At 40.7% G+C, this 22,774-nt stretch overlaps 1 protein-coding gene across 2 annotated transcripts in view; it reads right to left on the reverse strand.

Moving 5' to 3' along the window:
* The window catches only part of CNKSR3 (CNKSR family member 3), a 56,776-nt gene that overhangs the window by 28,481 nt on the left and 5,521 nt on the right, over nt 1-22,774 (reverse strand). For both annotated transcript variants that reach the window (XM_084202806.1, XM_084202805.1), the window contains exon 2: nt 188-351. In XM_084202806.1, the coding sequence (XP_084058932.1) occupies nt 188-351 (164 nt within the window). The remainder of the gene's footprint in view (nt 1-187; nt 352-22,774) is intronic.

The raw sequence follows: 22,774 nt of genomic DNA on the forward strand, positions 1-22,774 counted from the left end.
AAAAGTTAGAGAGGTATTAATACAAAACTTGCAAGAATTAAACAAATTCTCACTTTTTTCTTTTATCGTGATGTATAACAGAAAGCAAGAGACAAAGGTATTCTGGTCTGATCAATTTTGCTTTGGTTATTCACCCCAAAAAGCCCTTCAAGAAATTCTTTGCCTATCCCTTCACAGCATGACTAACCAGTGCACACAGGAGATCCACAGCCTCTAGAACCAGTTCCTGGTGTCCAATCCGTGAGATACCCAAGTCTTCGAGGTCCTGGTGAGAGATCTGTAACAGCTGTTCACCATTTATCTTCTCCCGTTCAAATTTGTGCACATACTGCTGCAGGCAATCATCCAGGCCTACCAAAACACAAAAGAGAAACAAGGGGATGTTAGAAACAAACAAACAACCCCCCCAAAACAAAACAAAACCTTGCAAAAGGCAGAAGTTTTAAGTTCATATAATATACAATGCAAAATTATGAAGGAAACTTGCAGTGTGGCTGAGGTTGTGCCATAAGAGCATAGAAATAGAGCACATAAGTTCTGGGGATCTTTGGGTCACCTAAGTCAATGCACAACCTGCCTGCTACTTGTGGATCAAGCTCAGCCAGTAAAAATGTGCCTTTGTTGTCCGCATAGGCAAAGTGACCAAGGGACATACACATCAGGGTAGCCCAAACCCTGAGGGGCATCCATAGCAACAACAACAAAAAAAAACTGTCCAAAAAAAAATGTCCAGGTCCAGGGCAAGGCAAGAAAAAAGATCTTGCCCAAAGCCTGTTAAACAAGCAAGGATCAAAAGCATAAAATGATAAGAAGGAAAATGACCAAAAAAATAAAACACAAAGGCAAAGCAATCAAAAGGATGTTTGGCTCAAGTCTCATTATTACCTTGATTTACAAGAGCCTGCAGCTTCCTGAAGCAGCCATTGCTTCCCCTTTCTGAGGATCAACAACACACACCAGTAAAAAATGTAATTGGTTTTTTCTCTCTAGAAGTATTTTTAAAACAGTTTAGACTATTTTGTCCCAGCAATATCCCTGAAATCCTCACTTTAAACAGTGATTCTATGATCCTGTTCTCTACAGTAGGTTTTCCCAAGTGATTACAGAAAGCATTTCTGGTTTTCATCTTATTTTACTCTAAGCTTCATGTGTTAATCCTGTTTCCTTGTGTATTTTCCTTATTTCCTTTGTTGTTTAAGAGCCTGTGAACAGCAACAATCTGGGGGAGAATTTGGATGGATGTGTTATTTTTTAAATGTTTCAGTGCTCTTGTAACTGTTCCCCTACAGTATTTTGGCTGGAGCAAAAGGAACAGACCCAATTAGGTCTGTTTCACAGGAATACACCACGCTCATTGAAAACAGTTGACACGAGCAAAAATTCAAATAACACATTTGACGTCTTCTTTGTATTGTCCAATACAGCTACATTGTTTCACCATTCCTTTTTTAAAAAAAGGTTGAACCTTTACTTGAATAAAGGATGTTTATGCACAATTCCGGTTCAAAAGGAAACCATTGAGATGGACAGGATATCGAACGCAGCAGATGAGAAACACGAACAGCATCCTGAACTACAGAGAAATGAGAGCCAAAACACCAGCACTCGGCTCCACTCGTGGAGCTGCAGCAGCAGCCTGGAAAACAAGCACTCCCAGCACACTCTGCCACCAAGAAAACACTTGACTCAAATCACAAAGGGTTTGAGGAGTCACATGAAACATATTCATACCCAAAGAGCGGCAGGAGCAGGCATTGCTTCCCCACAGCGCCTGCTCACAGCAGATGAGCAGAGGATGGGCTCCCCAAGGCACAGCCTGACTGAACACACAGCTGAACACACACCACTCACCCTTCCAAGTCACCGAGGACAGACACCCCTTCACACCACTCAGGCAAGCTTAATTAACAGAGTAAATCAACATCTGGCTGAACAAGCTCGACTCCTCCCTGAGCAGAGCTACCAGCGCGCACAGCTTGATTTTTAAGCGTAATTATGAATGGAAAAACCCATGCATGCAAGTGTAGCAGTGTCTCCCAGGGCTACAGTTGTTCAGGGTGCACTCTTGTTTCTTCCCATATGTCTTGGCAAAGCTGCGCAAATTTTGAAAATTGAGCCCACTGTTCTCTTTCCCACAGGCACCAAATTCCTCCTTAGGCTATACAAACTCTTTTCCCAGGAAAAATAAAAAAAAAACTGGCCTTCATTGTTTAACAATTTATTTTTTCAAACAAATTCACAACCATGGCTGACATACAGTGCACATATTTGGCATTCCCAATTTTTATTGCTGCCTCACAGACCACTGTTTCCCATCATTTGCTCTTGTAAGCCCATAGTTTCCATTACAAACTACACAAACACCTAAAATAAAACACTTCATTCAGCATGCAGTAAAGGCTTTATTTTTTACGTTTTTTTTAATGCAGTTTGGATTTTGTCTACTATCCTTTCTAGAACTTCATTCTATGCTGAAACATGGAGATTCAAATGTATATATCCTCCCCAAAAAATACAGCTATGGCTCTTCGTTTGCCTGTGCTTTTTTTAACTCATGCTTGTCCATTTTTTGAAGGTCTACTAAAAACTTGAAGGGCTACTTTAATTTTTTTTTTTTAAATCAAGAGCCCTTAAAAACAGTACTTTTATAACCACACTGCAGGACTATATGAAATAAGATATTACAAAATTGCACAAATATTGACTCAAAATAGGCAACACAGTGGCACAACTGCTTAGCTAGACTCGTTCTTAAGATTAAATGACCAAAACTATGCAAAGCAGGAAGTGAAGACAGACCCACAAACTCATGTATTGGTAGATAGTTTAAGATGACCTTACCAGCATTAGGAAAATTGTTATTATTTTTACTAAGAAACCTAGGGGAAAATATTAAACATTTTAATTGAGATTGCAACCACATTTTATAGCCTATAGTTTAATTTTCCATGATATGAATGAAATGTCTAATCACATGTGAATCAAACACATCATGTGCAAACCACACTTCCAAGAGGGAAGGGAGGATGGAGGAAGAAGGACTCATAACCCAATTCAATAAATTTTAATAATATTTAAGCAAAGTCTTAAAATCAACATTCAAATGTCACTAGTAGTCTAAATGAACTGCTAATTTTTCCCTTCTTCCACATATCTATACTCTTTCCATGTATTTTGTCCATGAACTTCAGAGCCTTATGGAGACTTGGTATTGTCAATTGCAATGTCTGGATATCGCTGAAGAACTTAGATGAACTAAAAACAATAAGAGCAAGTCGACATTACTTAGATAATTTCTTTCATTACTTAGATACTTTCTTACATGCCAGATCATTTTCAACAGTGCAATATCAGCAGATTCAAGCAAGAAAGTAGTTTTCTGTATTTCTGAAAAAATACAATCAAGACTGACATTGAAAAAAGGTAACTCCTGTATCCACTGAAGAGCCATTCTCAAAGCTAATCTATTAATTTTCAGCTCAAAATGTGTTTAAAAAGCATTTGTCTCAATCAGGTGTGCGAAATCTTTACATTATTGCACATACAACAAAACCATGCACATAAGAATGTCCTTTCTATTTATGTAATTGTTAGAGAATGAGGAAAGGTATAAATAAAAATAGCAATTGCAGAAAATTATTCAAGTTTTAGAATACTAGTAGCAGAGATTATTTGGGGGAGGGAGAGTGAAAGAAACAGACTAATTCAGTTAGTGCTATGTGTGTTGTGAAAACCTTTCTGATGAACAGCAGTGCAATTTAAACAGAACTCTCTCCCAAATTTTGGCAAGTGTAGAGATGTGCAATAGATCCTAAGAACTGTCTAGACTTTTCTGTCTAAAATAACCACCCCGCAAAGCACCCCTGAAGACATTCAATACCTTGCATTCATGCAAAAACATTAGGACAGAGCTTACACTTAAGGATTTGCACTGATACCAATCTCTGTCTGTTTCCACAATTAAGAAAGTGATTTTGTATAAGAATTGAGGGGAAGAAAGAGACAACTTGGAATGAGTTAAGGGTGAGGCTTGGGTCCCAGCCATAACTATCGGTTTTCTATTCAGAGAGAATTAACATTTCTATAGTCAGCCATCCAGCAGCGGCATACCTGATTCCCCAAAAACTAGGGAGGTGTGTTTTGGGAGCAGAGTTGTTAAGCAGTTCCACGCTTTTTGCTCAACTTCTGCATTGGACACTAGCAAACGATTTACTTACTATAAAGCACCAATTAGCTAACTCATTACAACTCGCCACCTCTTTTTTCTTCCCTCACTCTCTTTTCCTGTGATACCACAGTCAACAGACAGTGGTATCTGTCATCTCTTTTCTTGTGATACCACAGTGAACTGCCCGACACAGCAGGGCAGAGGGGGCAGAGAGCAAGGAAGATGAGACAGATAGGGCAAGGGACTGAGGAAGGCACGGGGAGGGGAAGCTGGAATGTGACAGGGATTACTTTCCGAACAGATTCCCAGGACAGCTCATAAAATGGCAAAAGTTGACAGCAGGAAGCGGGAGGAGCACAAGCCACTTGAACAGAGGAAGAACTCGCAAGTACAAAAGCTTTTCCTTCCCTAGCAGGAATATGGGGATCAGTGCTCACTGCCTCAAAGACACAGTGTTGTTATGATCATGTCCTCTCCTCTGCTGGGCGACTCACAAGCAGGCAGCACCTGGCACCTCAGCGCAGAACCAAGGTTCAGCTACAACCCTCATCCCATTAAGGAGCTCCCTGGGACCTTGGATAGCCTGTTAGGATAGGACTGCCAAAGTCATCTTGCCTCATCACCTTAAAACTGACCCTCCCACCTAAAAAAGTCACTCTTATTCTGGTCTCCTCTTCAGGGTCTATATAGTTGACACTTTTAGTATCTAAAGATTCCCTGCACACATCAATTTCATCCCTCCCAAGCCTTGAAAGATAATCAGTCGCATGAGAATCTTTGGCATACCCCACGGTACATGCCATTACACTGTCATTTACATCCACATCATTTTATAACAGTTAGTGTGATAGCTTCCTCTATCAGAGATCATTTCCTCTATTTCCAAGACTGGAAGAAATTAATCAAAGGTAACGCTGGAAGGAATCAAGACAGCAAATGTATACTAGAAAGAGAAAATAACTACTTCATAAGCAGATGAACCAGCACCTGAGAAGGCAAATGAAAATAAGGGAAAAGGGTCTGAAAGGCAGCTGAAAGCTGAAGCAGCTCAGTAGGACAGATACAGGGTCAAAAGAAGTAAGAAAAGTTCAAGGAGAAGAAAATAAATACATGGTTTTCTTTAATATAGAACACAGTGGGAAGGTTTTACACAGTAACATCACAGATGGCATTTTCCTCCTGCAGTATCACAAACAGAACAAGGGATAACCTTAACAGAGAAATTCAAGGTTCTTTTAAAGGAGGATAAAAAATTAAATCTAGAGCAGCAGTAGAAACTTATTTCACTAATAATTTAATCCTAGGTAAGAACTGACTTCCTAGGATCCACATGCCTGATTGTTAGCTATCATCAATGTTTTCATGTTAATCCTTCCAAAAGTTTCCAAAACAAAAGTTTAGTTATCAACTAGTGAGAGGCACTTTTAGGGGTCAGAAAAGACCTCAAAGGTCTTAGTTTTCAAAAAAATGCCTTCAAGGGATCTTTGTACTATTGCTTAGTACAAATGTGAAAAAACTTCCTCATTCCACTTTTTACTCTCGTGTAATTTTAAAATTAGTCATAACACTGCCACCATCTGAAGTATCAATCACTTAATAAACAAAACAACACAAAATCAGAGAGCAAGAGCTTCTTATTAGCACCACGGAAAAATGTCTCCTGCCTAACCAGATTGTTTATTCAGTAAGCTCTCCTCAAGCTGTCAGTTGTAAGCAACTCTTCTATGGCTTTGTCTGAGCACCTGCATCCTGATGAAGCAAGCACAACGTGCTGCCTCAACAGGCACTGGGTGCAGCTTTGCTGAGCACAGGCATTGCCAAGAGCAGCCAGAACTGTACAGAAGTTTCTCATCAGTCTCCCCATCACACAGGGAAGGTACCGGACAAATTGCTGGGCTCTGCCTGCCAGCCAGGATGCAAAGGGCAGCTCTCACATTAAGGTCACAGCAGGACAGAGGGAAATGGTGAAGCCTTCAGCCTCGATAATGAGCGCTTTGCTGTCCCCTCTGTAATCCTCCCTGACTGACAGTTGCACAAAAAGGCTTTTGCAACATGTTTCTATTTTCAGTATTTTCAACTAATATATTTAGCCTGGAAAAACAGGCTCCATACTCATGCATTCATGTTACCTCAAAATAAATCCATTCATTCCATTCAAATCCATCCATAAATCCCTTTGCTTTCTTTTTTTTTTTTTTTTTTAGCACAAAACTGAAAGCTTTGCCTTGTAATAAAAGAACGCGTGGGTAAATTTGGGTTGTAAGCTACCCTGACCAGAAGGGAAACAGAGACTATGTTTAACCTTTAGGTGCCCAGTATAGATACAATCTCAGACTGACAGCCCTTGTGTTATGCTACACTTTTTATCAGTGCTCCCTACAAAGCCACTGATTGCAACCATTCTGGCAGTGCCTATTACCTTGCTACTGACAGTAAATGTGAGGACAACTCTAAGCTTTAGCACTTGACAGTCATAAACTATGTTCAGGAAGAGTCAAAATAGCTTGCTGAACCCTTCCAATACTCCAGAAGTTTTATAAGGCAAGACTTCTCTTTACAAAATCCAGAAAAATTAACTCAAATTTTCCTCAAAAAATATTTTCAGGAAACTAAGCAGACATGGAATAAGTTTTACAGAAGAAAATACTCTGGGGAGAAGGACATGATAAAGGCCTGTAAAGCCAGAAGTGGCCAGAAAGAACACAGATTGCTCCTCATCTCTTCTAATACAGGAATCAGAGAGTGAAGCAAGCACGTAACAGGTCCAAACAAGTCATAAAGGAGCGACTCTTCACACAGCAGTATGCAATGAATGCTCAACATCCATACACAGATTCAGGGAAAGGTGAAGAGGGTCATGAAAGAAAGTGCCACAGAAGCCAAGTCTGACCCTGACAGACTCAAACAGAGATGGTTTAAGGCTTGAGGAATGGGAAATGCAAGAGAAAATACAGTGTGCCATCTTTCCTCTTATATTGCTTAATTTACTCCTTTTTGGCAAACATTCTGGACAGGACACTTAGCTTGGCAGCACAGAACACAGGACTATCACAGCTGGGCCATACAGCACCAAAACATAGATGGCAGCTTCTCTTTTAATTACTTTGGAACCACAGAATTGTTTGGGTTGGAAGGGACCCTAAAGATCATCTATTTCCACATCATTCTCTCCACCCCCCCACAGTATGGGCAGGGACATCTTCCACTGTACCAGATGACTCAAAGTCCCATCCAACCTCCTACTGAACATTTCCAGGGATGGGGCACCCAGAACTTCTCTGGGCATCTTGTTCCAGTGCCTCACCATTCTCACAGCAAGGATTAGCTCCTATTCTAAGACTTAAGAAAACTGTCTCTCTTCACTTGCGAAAGCTACTCTTGGTTTTAACATTTTTTGTAAGAGTGACACAAGATTTTACCAAAAAGGCAAAACTCTGTATAGAGTAATTGGAGTTGGGGAGGTAGAGGGGAAGAAGAAAAAGCTATACACTAATACTGAATTGTGATAACAATTTAAGACAAAGATAGATCCAAAGCTTTTTCAGACTGGTTTAAAAAAATACAGCCAAAAATTTACCCTAGTAATACTAGGAAGCAGATCACAGTGAATCACACAGTGTGTCTCATGGGTTTAGTAATCTAGATTGAGATATTAACATCAAATGGAAAATTGCTAGAGTGAATTAATTTATAAATTGTAGCTTTGATTGACAATGAGTGAACTTGCATCAGAACTCCAAAAAGAGATTTGACATGGAGAAATGGTTGAGTACAATAAGCAGTGATAAAGGCAACTCTGTAATAGCTGAGAAGTTAATGGTACTTAATTCCAAAATTTCAACTAAAATTCAAAGTAGAGTTGAGTTTTCTTTCTTTTTAATAGCTCCTTTTCAGATAATTAATGAAAAAAAAATTGGGGTGGAGAAGCAAAACTTATTTCTAACATTTTCCATAGGGGTTTTTATTATGACATAGCTTTGAGACTTCAAATTAAAGGCAAAATTGAAATGCAATGTTACAGAAAAGTGAGTAGTGATAGCATGTCATGTATCTAAAAAAAAAAAGGAAGAGCGAAAATGCAACCAGAATACAGTGTAACATCATAAAGGTTTAACCAGAAAAGGCAGGTATCAGAATATAGATGCAGCCCTGCTTTTCACTAGCAGAACTGGACTGGATATGTGTGCAAAGCTGTGGGGCCCTAGGCCACAACCCCGTGGGGCTTTGGTGCCATCACACCCACGGGTATCACCCACTTCCCTAAGACACTGACTCATCTGTGAATATTCAGCCATTAAATATCATTTGGCTTCCAGGGGCGAAATTTTCACTCACCTGGGAGAGAGAGGGAAGAGATGAGACACCCCCTTGTTGAGGAGTTACCACTCAGTTACAGGCAGGCAGACTCCATGGTGCTACCCCAAATACTCATGCTGGGAAAAATGGGTTTCCAAGAAAGAAGAGGAACCATAAAAAAGGGTTCATACTCAACCAGCAGCATGATATCTTGCTCCCAGCATTTCAGCTGGAACTTTTGGCTAATCCCAGCTACCACCAGAAAAAGGACTCCTTACCAGAGAAAGATGAAGGACAAAAAAAGAAGATAACCAAAGCACACTATTTTTTCCTGCTGGCCTTGGTGTATGCTCTGTATGCATCAGGGATTAAGGTCCATATGATGCAGTAGCTTCACAGAGCAACACTCACTCTTTGGTTTTCCCTCTTAAAAATTAACTGCATCACTCACTGACCAGCTACGTGTTGCAAAATCAATCTTTCCATGCTTTAACAGATTTTGTTTGGCACATTACATGAATGAGATGGAAGCAGAGTATATCCACATGTTCTGTGCAGACAGACCTGGCACTCTTAGTTTCAACAGAACATGCAATAAAAGCCAACACTCAGCAAATGCATGCAAACACATCATTAAAACAGAGAACACCTGCTTTAGGCAGACAAGCCCAAATAGCCTCCTAGCTAATGCCACAGGATGTCTTCAGGGACACCTGACAACATCCTCCCCCACCCCACAGTAAAAAATATCCTACTTGTGGCAAGGTGCAATTTGTATTCATCTGCTGGGTGCAGCACAAGCAAGGCAATATGAACCAATACAAAGGCAGTATGTTGTAGCTGTAATGAGGCCCTTTTATTTGTTGCTCCAGGATCACTTAAGAACTACTATGAACTCCAAACTGAAACAAGAAAACATCTTTTTTCCCCCCCAGCATACTAATACATGCAGAGGTGGCCTATTTGTCTGTTGGTTCCATTTAAAGCAGTGGTACTCACATGGGTTTAGTATGGCCCCAACTGACACACAAGCACTTCAGCCAGCATGACTCAGATCTTGGTATTCTTTCTCACCCTAATTCTTTACCATAACATCTAGCAACCAACTTACACCCCTCCAAAAAAATTATTTTGAACCCACAGAGACTGGCACAGCATATTGTAGTAGACTACTGCAATAGCAGAAAAAAAATGCACATTTTAATAAAAAATAAGGGGGTTTTAAACAAAAAAAAAGATTGTTCTTGAACTAATTCATGCAAACTTTTGATAGCCATCATGCCCAGTGAAAAAAACCTTATGTTTGTCAAAACCTAATTAAATCATTATGCTGGTGAAGACATGACTGACAGTGTGAGCAAATATAGAGCTCTCAGGACAGTAGAAGGATAATCACTCTGGGTGACTTTACAATTGCATTCATTATGTGAGGCAAGAAAGTCAACCTGTACCGAGAGAGATGCAACAGGACTTAAAATACTGCCAGCTCCTACACCGTAAAGGATTCTCTTCTTTAGTGGTTTGCAACTGATACGGTGACTAAACAAAAGATGTTGCTTAAACAGGGCATCACCAGAAGAGAGTTACTTTATTACACCAGCATACAGCAGCTTCATCAATTTCACTCACACACTGAGGGTAAACTGTTCCACACACATCAGAATATGTTAATATGTCCTATGGACTGCTAGTGACACAGCATATCATCCTTACCTACTGTGCCAAAATTCTGACAATGAAACTTTCACCACAGTTTCAATGTGGGGAATCTGTTCCACCCTGGGTTTGAAAACCACACTCCTCTTGGATACCCCCAAGTTGGTTCCCAACAACTCAAAAAACCACTAAGTCTTTCTCCAGCAGAAAAAAAAAGCAAGTGGTAAAATCAAAAGCAAAAAGTGGAGAAAACCAGATGATTCTGGGATTCATTTTTCTCAGCCCGCTAAGGCTTTTTTTCCACACTAAGTACACTTTAAGACCTGCTGGTCAAGGCATTTTAAATTGTACTCAGACAGGAACTTGCAACTTCTATAGTCCCAGTAGATCTGCTCACCAAAAAACTGTTTTGCTTCACTGATGCAAATAAAGCTTTGCCTGGCAAGAATGAAAGCACAGTGATATCTGGCCACTGAAAGCTGCAGTTGAGAAAAATCTACAAACAAGGCCTTTGTCCCTCCCTCCACACAGCGCTTGACTTTATAGGGAATCACTCCCCTTCACCATGTGTTCCCTCCTGTACAGGGCACACAGGATGACTGCTACAGAAACAAAGCACCTGTGGGCACACCACAGCCCCAAATGTCCCCTTCTGCAGCCAGGTGCCAACAGCAACAGGGGGGTGAGAACAATTGCCATGTCAGCTTCAGGCTGGGCAGTGCCCTGACTCACTCTCTCAGCAAGGAGACCTCATGCAGGAGGACAAACATGACCTCAAAGATTCACTGGATCCCAGACAGCACCAAGAGATGCACAGGTGGTTACTGCCAACTCACTTCTACCAAAACCAGAGGTAAAGCTGCCCTACATCACCAGAGAGACTTGGCTCAGCCACGTAACATCAGCATCTTGCAAGCAGAAGGCAAGCCACGAGGATGCCTGAGCTTCAACTATGCAATAGGACTCTAAAAGCTCAGCAGCAGCAGCAGCTTCAGCCAGTATAATGGGCTGCAAACTGGGAAAACACACAGGAGGAAACAACCCAGTCTGCCTTCTCTGCTGTGGAGTTCCTGCAAAACACAAGGGCAGAGAGATACAGGGGGTGTGGGACAGACAGGAGAAAACGGCACGACTACGACAAGGAGAGCTCCTCTATCTAAAACCTGACTCGTGCTTTGTGAGACCCCCCACACACTCCTCACCAGACTGGCTGCAGACCCCACTCAGAGACATGCATTTCCTCACACCCATTAACAGCTCCAAAGAGAAGCCCAGAAGAAATCTCACTGCTGCTACTAACAGATACAGCTGTTTTCACTAAATCAATGCAACCGCAGAGGAAATACATTTCCCAGAATTTTCCAGCTCACACAACTATGCTAAATTTGTTGTGTGGTTTCTTTTTAATGCCACTATACTAACACACACATCTTACAGGAGAATTTTTACTCAAAACAAGTCTTTAAAACACTACCATTTTGCCTATTGAACATAAAATAGCTCCAACGTTAGATATGGAATCATTCACAAGACTACAAGAACCAGATTCTTTTTTTTTTAAAGGAAACAACTAAATTTTGCTTTATTGTTCAAGTGGAATACATATTGCATCTTAATCCATAGCAGGAATAGGAAATTGTTTCAATCTCCAGAGGCAAAAACTCTAGAAGCTGTGGAAATTATGGAATTTGGAGTCAGTCTGTAGTTCATGATATATGGCTGAAGACCACCTCTTCAATCTTATCCTTCCCATTGTCCAGTCTCACTCCTCTCTCCAAGACCCCTGGTCCCCTACTTTCTCACCTCTGAATGAAAGAACAGGCAAAGTTGGAAGGCACCACAGTGGGTTCTCCTGATCCAACATCCCTGCACTGAACTACCTGCCCCTTGCCAGAAAACCTTTCAGGTCCACAGCAAAAGGAAGGAAAACTGCAGGTGATGAGGGGGTCTCACCATGTGCTCTGGCTGTATCTGAGTATATTCTAGGAGGAATGCCAGGGCACCAGAGAAACACTGCAAACAGCAGGCTGGACCAACATTCCCCATCCCTGGCACACTAGTGTACCACTTGGCAGCACATGACACCATGCAAGGCACAGGTTTAGGCAGAGCTTTGGGGAATTATGGGTGCCATAAGGGGGGAACTGGTGCAGGACTGCACTTGGCACCATGGATTTAAGGAATATAAGGCTCTTTAATGATTGATGGGACATTGGACAAAAGACAGTGTGAAGAGGGTCCCGTGGAGAGTCAGCCGAGTAACGACAATCACACCAATATGGCTACAGCTCCTTCCACTTTATTTAGCAATCCTGTCATATTTAATCTTCTAGACACTGTTTCACACAACGCTCGTTGGTTAAGTGGCTGCAATCACACCTACACGTTACTTGCTGATTGACTGTCACCCTTGTCACATTGGTTGTCACCCATGCTTTAGCTACGGGGTGCTAATTTAGAGGTTTTCATATCCCACCTGGCCTCTAGCTTTGTCCTTGCACAATGTTCATTCTTCCGTGCTCTATCTGTTTGGGGATGGTACAGAGTCTTCAAAGTAACTAATCTGCAGGCCAGGGTTGTCCAGTCCCTGCAGGAGTACAGCACGCCCTTGTTCTGCCAAGAACTCCTCTGCAACAGTGAATGCTACAAAAGAGAGGACATGAGGAGCCCAGTGTGGTATAGGACGTAGGGCTGCACTGCTTGCAAAAAAAAACACTTGAAAAAAAAAATTAACTCCTTACAAAAGGGTATGTCCTTTGGCAGGTTTCACTCCAACTCTCACATATCCTTAATCCAGTTTTCCAAGCAGCAGACATTGAAGCTAAACTTACAAAAAGGCATCTTCCTACTATTGTACTCTTCCAGTTTACTTAACTTCATTATTACTATAATTCACAATCAAATTCAAACAATTTTCACAAGAGCAGACATAGGACAACTCGTGGACAACTTAATGAGCCTTTTCCCTTATAGACTCTTGGAATTTCAATTGTAATGTTAATGCATTCACAGTAACATGAAGTTTACACCAGCACCATCACAAGATGAAACTTCAAGGTGTCAAAAATTCAAAGGTGTCTGAAAGAGGAAGTGTTTCTGCTTCATAGAGAGGTAACCTCAGTAGAACAGTCACCTGTATTTCCACCTATATTATCTTTCACCTACTGACACTTCAAAGCAGTGCTTCTTCAGTTCATTATTTTAATGCATTTAACTATTCTCTTTGTCTACATGGCATCACTGAATTCTTATGAATAATCAAGTTTTCCTCATACTGAGATTTTTCTGTGCCACTATACAGTTGGGCGGGGTTTTTTGTGTTTGAGCTGTATGATTCTGTGTGATTTTTCTGTTTGGTTTTTCCTATTTTAAAAACAATGCTACACTTAGAGCTTTTTTTAGCAAAATATAATTTTCTCTGTAGACTGACTTTTTTTATTAGGGATAGCTTTCATACCAAACTAATTAATCAAGTTTAAAAAAAAAAACAAACATAATTCCATAATTCCCATGCTTGTGTCAGTCAACAAAAAGTCAATAGCTGAAAGAACATGAACTGGTAGATAAGAGAAACACTTACAAGAGACAAAAACTGGCAGATACCTGCTAAAACCCCCAAGCCATTCATGGAGAAAATGTGCTACCCTAGTGGCTGATCCACCTTGTCAGCACCATATTTCTCCTGCATCCTAAAAACAGCTATTCTCTATTTCAGTTATGCCAAACTTCACATCAGCCACTCTACTGCTGTATAGTAACCAAGGGGAAGGATTTTCTAAATTGGATTTTAAATAAGGCTGAATGGATCGGATAACATTTGTGAAAATGGTACATGACCACTTAACAGCCTCTCTTCCAAGAGATTATTAAATGGACAATCTCCCCTTAAAGCTTTGAGTTCTGTATTTGCCAAACTGATGCAAGAGGGATGAAAATCCCGTAAGTGGTTTGCAGTTAGAATGCCTGACACAATTCAGTTGTTTGGGAGCACCCCACATGTGTGCGTACATGTATGTGGAAGATTGCATGAAATCTTTCACAATAAGGCCCTGATGCTGAACCTGTAAAATTACTTGAAACACCAAAAATAACCTATTATCCCCCTGCTGCAATAAACAGGTGGAAAACAGGCTAGAAGCATACAGATGCAAATGCTGTCCTAAAAACAATGGTGGTGATAATTTTTACACCTGTTTTTTCAATGCAATATACTTGCCTCCCTAATTTCTATTTCTAGGGTCACCTAGACATTTTCTTATTTTTCTTCTACTTTCAACTCCACTTGCATTTCAAATAGCATTAAGCTTAAAGAAGCACACCAAGCATCCTCTTAGTGCTCATATTTTTTTGCAAATCGGTATCAAGAACATAAGCAATGAGAAGCAGTAAACACAAGGTTTCATGTGAAACTGAGTGTTTTGTATAGCTCTGTGGCTAACATTACACTTGAAGAATGGGGTAGAAAGAAGAATTAGGTTATATTTCATGAGCATTGTAAAATAGTCAATGCTTTTCTGGTCCCTGAAATTCTGATTTAGAAGAAGCCAGGACATTTATTCCTAACTGTTACATTGTTCTTAAAAATGTCATCTAATGGGTATAAGGGCTGTTTGAAACTGGAAGGTGCAAAAACTTAGAAGCAGTAATAAAAAGATATTACATCCAATCTAGAAATATCAGAAGTTTTATTTATATGCACTTACTTGTTTGTTTTGACCAACTTCAAGTTGTCTTAGCAGCCTCTCTCCTGGATGCATACTGTATCTCATGTATCACAGAGCCTTATTTTCAAGCTACCTTAGGAGATCAAATAACCTCTTCAAGGCCTCAGATTGGACTTCTGCAAGTCAATCTGCCACATGGTCAGTGCTGTGTAGCAGTCTCCGGTCAATGTCTGACTTTTCAAACTTTCAAATCATAAGAAATTGTTCACTGAGCCCAAAGTACTTGCAAACATAAATTCAGAAGTAATACTTTAGTGCAGTACTTTGCAAGGGAAGACAGAACTTGCAACCAGGTTGAACCTCTTTAACCCCTGAGAGTGCCCCTATTTGTCAACTTTATGGAAATGGACTTTTAAGATGGTGATTTATGGAAGCTTGTTTGATCACTCTTTGTTCTTCTCTCACAGGCACTGTAGTGACCTTATTTACACCCCAGTTAATCATTAGGTCCTTACACGAGGTGGGGAATGGTGGGGGAAGGGAAGAGAAGGAGGGGCAGAGGCAGAAGGAGGAGGGTTTACTTTCTGAATTAAAGGCATTAGTGGAATTTAGAAGTTATTGAGCAGCAAAGAAAGTGTCTCACACATGAATCTCTGCTTATGCAGACTCGGCTTTGCATCCCCAAACCGAGACCGCTACGGAGTGACATCTTCCCTACATTCCCTCTACTGAAACTACCAGGAAACCCACCAGCTCCAGCAGTGCCCTCTGCACCAGTAATAGAGACCCAGAAGCAGAAAATTGTGAACAACTTATTTGCAAGCTGTCATCACAGAAACCACCAAGCACTCCTGTCGTCTTCTTACCATTAGCTGGAAAAGAATAATGGCTCTCCATACAAGAGCTAAAACAATTACATTAAAAAAAAAAAGCTTGCTTTTGTCACATCTATAAGCATCTTCTTTACAATGGAGAAAAAAAAAAGTCCAAATACCTCTGAAAATTATTGTAAAATAGCCAGGAGACAAGTAAGTTATGTCAAGTAAGAGACAAGTTACCCAAATAAGACCAACATGACAGAATATCATCTAGGAAAGATCACATTAACAGGAAAATACAAAGAATAAAGGGAAGTACAGCCACAAGAGTAAAGTTGATCAGAAATAACTACCGAAAGTTTTCATAGTAGACATTCACCCCAAAACAGCCATTTAACAGACCTTTAGACAGCCATGCTGCTTCAACTGCAGCAAGCACAAAAAATTTCTTTGCATTATTTTCCTCTTAATGTTTATTTCAAATCAACAGAGGTAGCAGTATCTCAAAAGCAAGCAATCTACAGGAGAACATTACAAGCACATAACAAACAGGGCAACATAAAAGTTTTCTTATCCCAAAGTTACTCTCTCTAGACATCCCATCCCACTCATGTGAAATATGAAAGACATTTATTTTAGCCCAATGTTTTCGATCCTAAGAGATATAAAACTGTCATCAACCTCTTGGTCTGCAGACACTAAACTTCAGCTGCTGTTACCCATCTCATGCATACATGCTAATCCTGCTGAAAAGATGCTGGAATGAGAGCCACAGAAACCAAAAGCATGTATTTACTTGCAAGCCAGAGCTAACAGCAGCTCCTCAGTCCCTGGTCCGAGACTGCTCAGGCCTGGAGAGCTTATGGATAGAGGGGACAGGCCAGACCCCCACCCACCTCCATGCCAAAACCCCTAGCAAGGAAAGCCTTTAGAGATAACTGCATGGCAAAACTTCCTGGCAAAGCAAAAGTCAACTTGAAAAACAGACAACCCATCCCACCTGGAGGAAAAAAATCAACCTTCAGTCCATTTTATCCGGAGCTGGGCTTTCATCAGCCCATACATACATCTCATCACCAAGCCTCTGCCCACCTGGTTTATTGTTGTAAAGAATTTCACAATAGCATAGAGAATTACACTTCCAAAAGGAACAAAATGAAAGTAAGTAGAAGCACAGAATTCAATCACATGCAATATTAATATTAATCACAGTATTTATGTGATAACTGCAGGTAACACAAAAGCACATGCCTCCTAAGGCGGCTGCTTCCATGCCCTGTCAGCTGTATTAGGTTATGACCCTTCCACATGGAAAATAAGTCAACATCTTTGCAGCAAGAATAAATTTTATATTCATTATTGGTCTTTGCTGGCCCTAAAAATAAATACTATCCTTCAACAGGTCAAACACAAAGTTATTTCATTTTCCAAAAGCAGCAACATTACTTGTGTGTCCAGCACATGAACCTAGTGTTCCTGAGAGCTTCATGTGCTTAGTACGAAGCAACAACCCCTCCCGCCCTACAGCCACAACACAATTAAGAACTTGCCTTTTGAAAGTTGCAAGGTTTTTGCGGCTGAAGAAGCAGTTCATTAGTCACAAGAGCTCCTTTTCTTGAACCCAGGCGATTAACACTCTGTTGCCTGTTCCCACAGTGGAAACAAAAAGAAACATTGCAAAACTGCCGGGCTCTTATCTCCCAAGAAGAAATGGGGTGATCCCTTTAATCTGGTTTGGCTGCCTTCTGCAGCACCATGTGGAACTGTTTTGGCAGATCGCAGCAAGGTCCATTACTCACATCTGCCTCTCCTTTGTGTGTACACCCTTGCAAACACTGCGATTACTGTTCCACCCATGAGCAAGTCAGGGAGCAGCCTGCTGCAGGGCAACAGCTGATGCGCTTGCCAGATAGCCAAGCTTTCGGATGACAACCTCCTACTCGGTTACCAAACCCGGATGCCTAGTACCTTACAGTCTGACAGTCACCAGGGAGGAACAAGTACAGAAACATGAGAATCGCCAGCCATCAGCACCTGCTGATGAATGACAAGCTGAATGACATTTACAAGCTGAATGACACGACAGTAACAGAAAGAAGCTGATGGTGCATACACCTTTCCATCATGGACAGATCCCTAGGAGTCACTACTGGATTCTCCTAGGAGATGCTGTCATTACACTTGGATGCACAAATTACTTCCTTTTAAAAAGCTCCACAACATTTACATTAGGAATTCTAGCTTCTTAAAAGTCACTCCTTGCATTATTTTACCCAGCCCTCAGAGTGCCTTCCATGAACCAGGACATACTGTCTTGAGGCACCAAATACAACAGGCATTTTAAAGCACGTCACAACTGGGTCAAAAATAAGGTGTATCAACTGAGCAGTTAAACATCAAATCTTTCAACTTCTCCATATTATAATTACTTTAAACATCTAAAGCAATTGCTTGAAACAATTAGCTGCCTGACCCGTTTTCATTATTTCATCTCTTTCAGCCCTAGCTATGATGCTACTTCCTAAAACAGCAGAGACCTGAGCTCAAGTGCAAAGCCCCAACCATAACAAAGCCAAAGGTGTCTTAAGATCATCAGTGGCAAAGCTGAGGACTCTGTCTGAATCACAGGCAAGTCTAAAATATCATTAAATTGATCAGGAGACCTACCACCCTCCCAGACAAAAAGTAGAACAGGAGAGGGCAGGGAAGAGTCCTACAAATACCTCAGCCAGTCCATCTGACTTCCTCATTTTTCATGATGATGAAGAGGCAAGAGTGTGAGCAGTGGGGTGGTGTCAAGATATTTCTGACCCTGTGCTGAAGCTCCAGACAAGTGTCCCTGATACTTTTAAGCCACAGGTATTTGCATTGGCACTAAGCACCATCAGGTATTTGTCGGGAAGACAGGCAATTTGATTGATGGCTATTTGCCTCTTCCTCACAGCTAAATTGGGTTTGGGCTCTTTTTTTTTTTTCTTTTTAAATCTGTTACAGAGTACAATTTTTTTGATGCAACTTCCAGACCGTGCATAATCCTAGGTGCAAGAAGTATCTCAAGGGAAGACCCATGCATATGTGACTAATAAAGCTGCTAAAGGTATAAGGGGCAGAATGAGAATAGTTTAAATCTTAACTGAAAAATTAGTTTTCAGAAGTTAACGCATTTTTGAGAACACCCAATGACAGGGTAGAATAACAATGAGCAAAATATAATTCAGTAAAGCCACAAAGTTTCCGACTATCATTTCAAGGCTCTCTTAACCCTTGAAAAATTGAGGATGATATTGGACAATAAAATTTACATGCATTATGCTCAATTATACATGTGTTAGAAACCACACAGTCTATTCAGTATTCTGCAGCAACGGAGCCATGTTAATTTGAGCAAACCTGCAAGCGTGCATACAACCTGACCATCCCGGAAATTATCATTTCCATGAAAGGCAGCTCAGCAAAAGTCTCCAGACATGCCTAGCACATGACTGACTCTACTGAGAGCTAGAATTCCTCTCCAAATACATCATCTTGAGAAGGCAGCAATAATCTTACTACAATAAAAAATGGCACATATTGCTGCTACTGGTGCCATGGCAACATCCAATGGGATTATCTAATTGTCTTGTCTGAAGAGATGATTTTATACACCAAAGATGCTAACTAGCTTGGAACTCACACACCATGCTAAAAAGATGTGTTATGAGGAGATAAAACCAAACCCAGCAAGATATAAAAATACTATTGACAGGTTTGATTTCCAAGTCCTTGTTTCAACCATATATAGATTAATTTGTCCAAGGTTATGAAACAGAATAAAACAAAAAAAGGGTTAACACCAGGGACACCCTGATAACGTGTTAATTTTAAATTAAGACAAGAATTACATAAGGCAACAAAAGAACACTTCATCAGCTCCCAGGGGCTTTGCTTCTCAAGGCTCTACTTCAGTTGTCTTCTCTTGATGTTTTAAAATCTGAATAAAAGTAGAATTGGCCAGAATCCTAGCAGTCAGCATCACTCTGGTACACCTAGCCCCAAAGCCTAGGTGTACCCTAGTCCCAAATATTAAATTAGCATGAAACTTGTCATAAGAGCAACCATAAAAATAGATCCCCTCACCCCTCAGAGCACCCACTGGCAGAGAGCACCTGCTATGGAAGGACAGCACCCACTTCAGTCCATTTGAATGCTCCAGCCTTGCATCAAACCCACACTTACCCTCACAATTAAGCAATGAAACTCATCCTCATCCAAACACCAATATTACATGTTCCTCCAAGATGATCTTTAAATCATAATCATAAGTGAGGGCAAAATACGTTCTTACCTTTTTTTTTAGTGCAGTGATGCCTAATATGTTATGAGGAGACAAAACCAAAACCAGCAAGATATAGAAATGTTACTGGCAGGTTTGATTTCCAAGTCCTTGCTTCAATCACATAGATTTATTTATCCAATGGTATTGTCTGAAATAGCGTGAAGTAGGTATAGCTAAGAGAAAAGATGAACTATTTTGAAATACAAGGAAACGACTACAAAGCTTTTATGTTGACACAGGGATTATATTTCACAAGAGGTATAACATTACACCCTCCAGTAAAAACAAAGTCCAAATACCACAAGACATACTACAAATTTGGATGAAAAAGACTACAAACATACAGAATATATAGCACATCTATCTTTTGTCTCCTCTTTCTCTCAAATTTCCATTACAGCTCACCTTAGGAATGTCAACACTTATTAAGTGTAACTTTTGCCACAATACTTTCATAATTCTGTTTGGTGAAATTGACAGAATACAAATAGAATCCAACACCTTGCAAAGGATGCAGTGAAGCAGTGACTAGAAGAAGACAGGGAAGGAGGAAAAAAAAAAGGTTTCACATGAGAGTAGATATCTGTATTTAAGTAGGTTCCCACTTTTCCTCTGCAATACTCTCTGGGCACATCTCCATCCACTACACGTTTTTCAGGCCACATTCCTCAGGCATGTCTGAACTTGTTCTTAGAGCCCTCTACACAGGACAAGTCATATTGGGGGGTGAGGAGGGGGAAGAGGAGGGGAAATAAGTCGTCAACCCTTTTTGATCCCTTCTCCCTCCCCACCTGTATGGCCAAGCACACACAGTCAGCACAGCAGTGCTATGATACCTGCTCAGGTACAGCTTTCTGCCTCCTGGAAAACTGCGAGTCCTTCTCTTCTGGCTTGAAAAGCACATGTAGGGCCTCTTTTATTTAATGATAAAATGGGCTTATTGCAGAGCTTTTAATAAAGCATTCGCCCAGCCAACTTCATTTCACTAAAACAAGACTATGAGATAAATAAACACAATGATAAAAGGATGGCAACCTAAGCAACATTCATTTTGCACACCCAAGAAAGAGACATCAGGATGATTAGCCCAGAAGCATGTACCAACACCTGCTTAGCAGAAGCCTTAGCCCTTGATGAGCACCAATTAAGTTCTTTCCTTTGATCAAGGAGCAAGATAAGATCACATTTATGCCACAAAGCTTTGATTGTAACAACACACCATACACGTTGCTTACCTACACCTAACTACTAGTCTAAGAAACAGTCCAAAATATATTTTGTCATTACAGTGACAAAGAACATTCTTCATTCAAAAAATTGTATAGAGAAGCACATATTAGAAAGTACTTTAACACAGAACTGATAGAGTATTATAACAGAATCCAGCCAGGTGCTGAACACAAGACTGTAGACCAGTTACAGAGGTCAGTGATCTGATCTCACCAAATCAAACCCAGATGCTCGGTTTTGTCCAGCATGTGTGATGCTTGATGAAAATTAGCTACATCTCATAATACCATAAATATCTATTTTAATAGGTAATGAATGTTTAAAGCCAGCAAAACAGATCAGTCTGATTCAGTACACCTCCTGCAGATCCTACAAGCTGTGAAATGTCATTGCTTGTACTCTGAAAAGATGAAGGCAGGCATATGGAAACCCACAGGCAATTTCCTCATGCAGAGGAAGCATGGCCCAGGGACCTGAATGATAGACTCAACCAAAGTTATCCCACTCTGGCAATGAGAGCCCTAATGACACAAGGACTCTATACCAAGTCTAATGTCAGCCAGAGACCCACAGTCAAACAGCATTTTTATTTGAATCTCCTTTATTTTACAACAGCCCTGTGTACAAGCACACTAAAATCTTGAGCTACCCCATCACCACAGGCAGCTGGGGCCTGAAGAACTCCCATAAATGCGTGAGAGGTTGCTACAGAGACCCCAGTTCAATTAACTCCTGTCCACCCTTCCATTCCTCTCCTCAGATGTGCCTTGCCATGTCAGTGCCTCACTACCCCCTCCTTTTGACAGGATTTATTTGGGGTGTGGGGAGGACAGAGCAAGCAGAAACACTGCAGATACACCATTCCTCTAGGAAGGCAAGGCTTGACTGTGGGATACCATTAGGCAAAGACAAGGTGCAAATTCAGAACAATATCATCACTTCTACGGAAAACATACAACAACATCTTTCCCTTAAGTCACAGAGGCACTGTTTAGACTTATTAGTATGCCTTCTGTGTGAAGCATCAGTGAAAATCCTGTCCTGAAACAATGGAGCAAACCAAAAACTGCACAGTCTTACCACCTCTTCTGCAATTCCTTAATCCTGACCAGCCAACATCTGTTAGACCCGCCTGGAAGGAGCTCCATGTCTTAAACCAGGCAAAAAAGAAATTTTGATTTAAGAAACAAAAAAGAACAAACAAACACTACCCAAAAACCCCCACATACTTTCGAGTACTTGATAATAGGCTGTATTCACACATCACTCATAGCTGCAATTCATCCTGTAGCACATGTTGAGTAACAGCTTTTTGTTGGGGTCTTTTACTAAAGAAAAAAAAAATCACCATGGCAAATTTCAGCATACATTTTTATCTTCAACATACATTTTTATCCTGTACTTTGTCCTCCTGTAGCTCTTGCAATGTGCTAATGAGTGTAAAAACAAGGAGAGGCATGATTCTCGCTTAAGAAGCTTTGCACGCTGAAAACACAGGGTTCCAGGCAAGAAATGCAAGGAAGGAACACATAACCAGAGTCCTGAAAACCTGGAGCCCAAACAATATTTCATCAAAAATGAGGCTTTTCCTATAGAAGTGTCTAACAACAGATACTAATTACTTCCT

Source organism: Fringilla coelebs (assembly GCF_963513975.1).
Source record: "Fringilla coelebs genome assembly, chromosome: 3".
Taxonomy (NCBI): domain Eukaryota; kingdom Metazoa; phylum Chordata; class Aves; order Passeriformes; family Fringillidae; genus Fringilla; species Fringilla coelebs.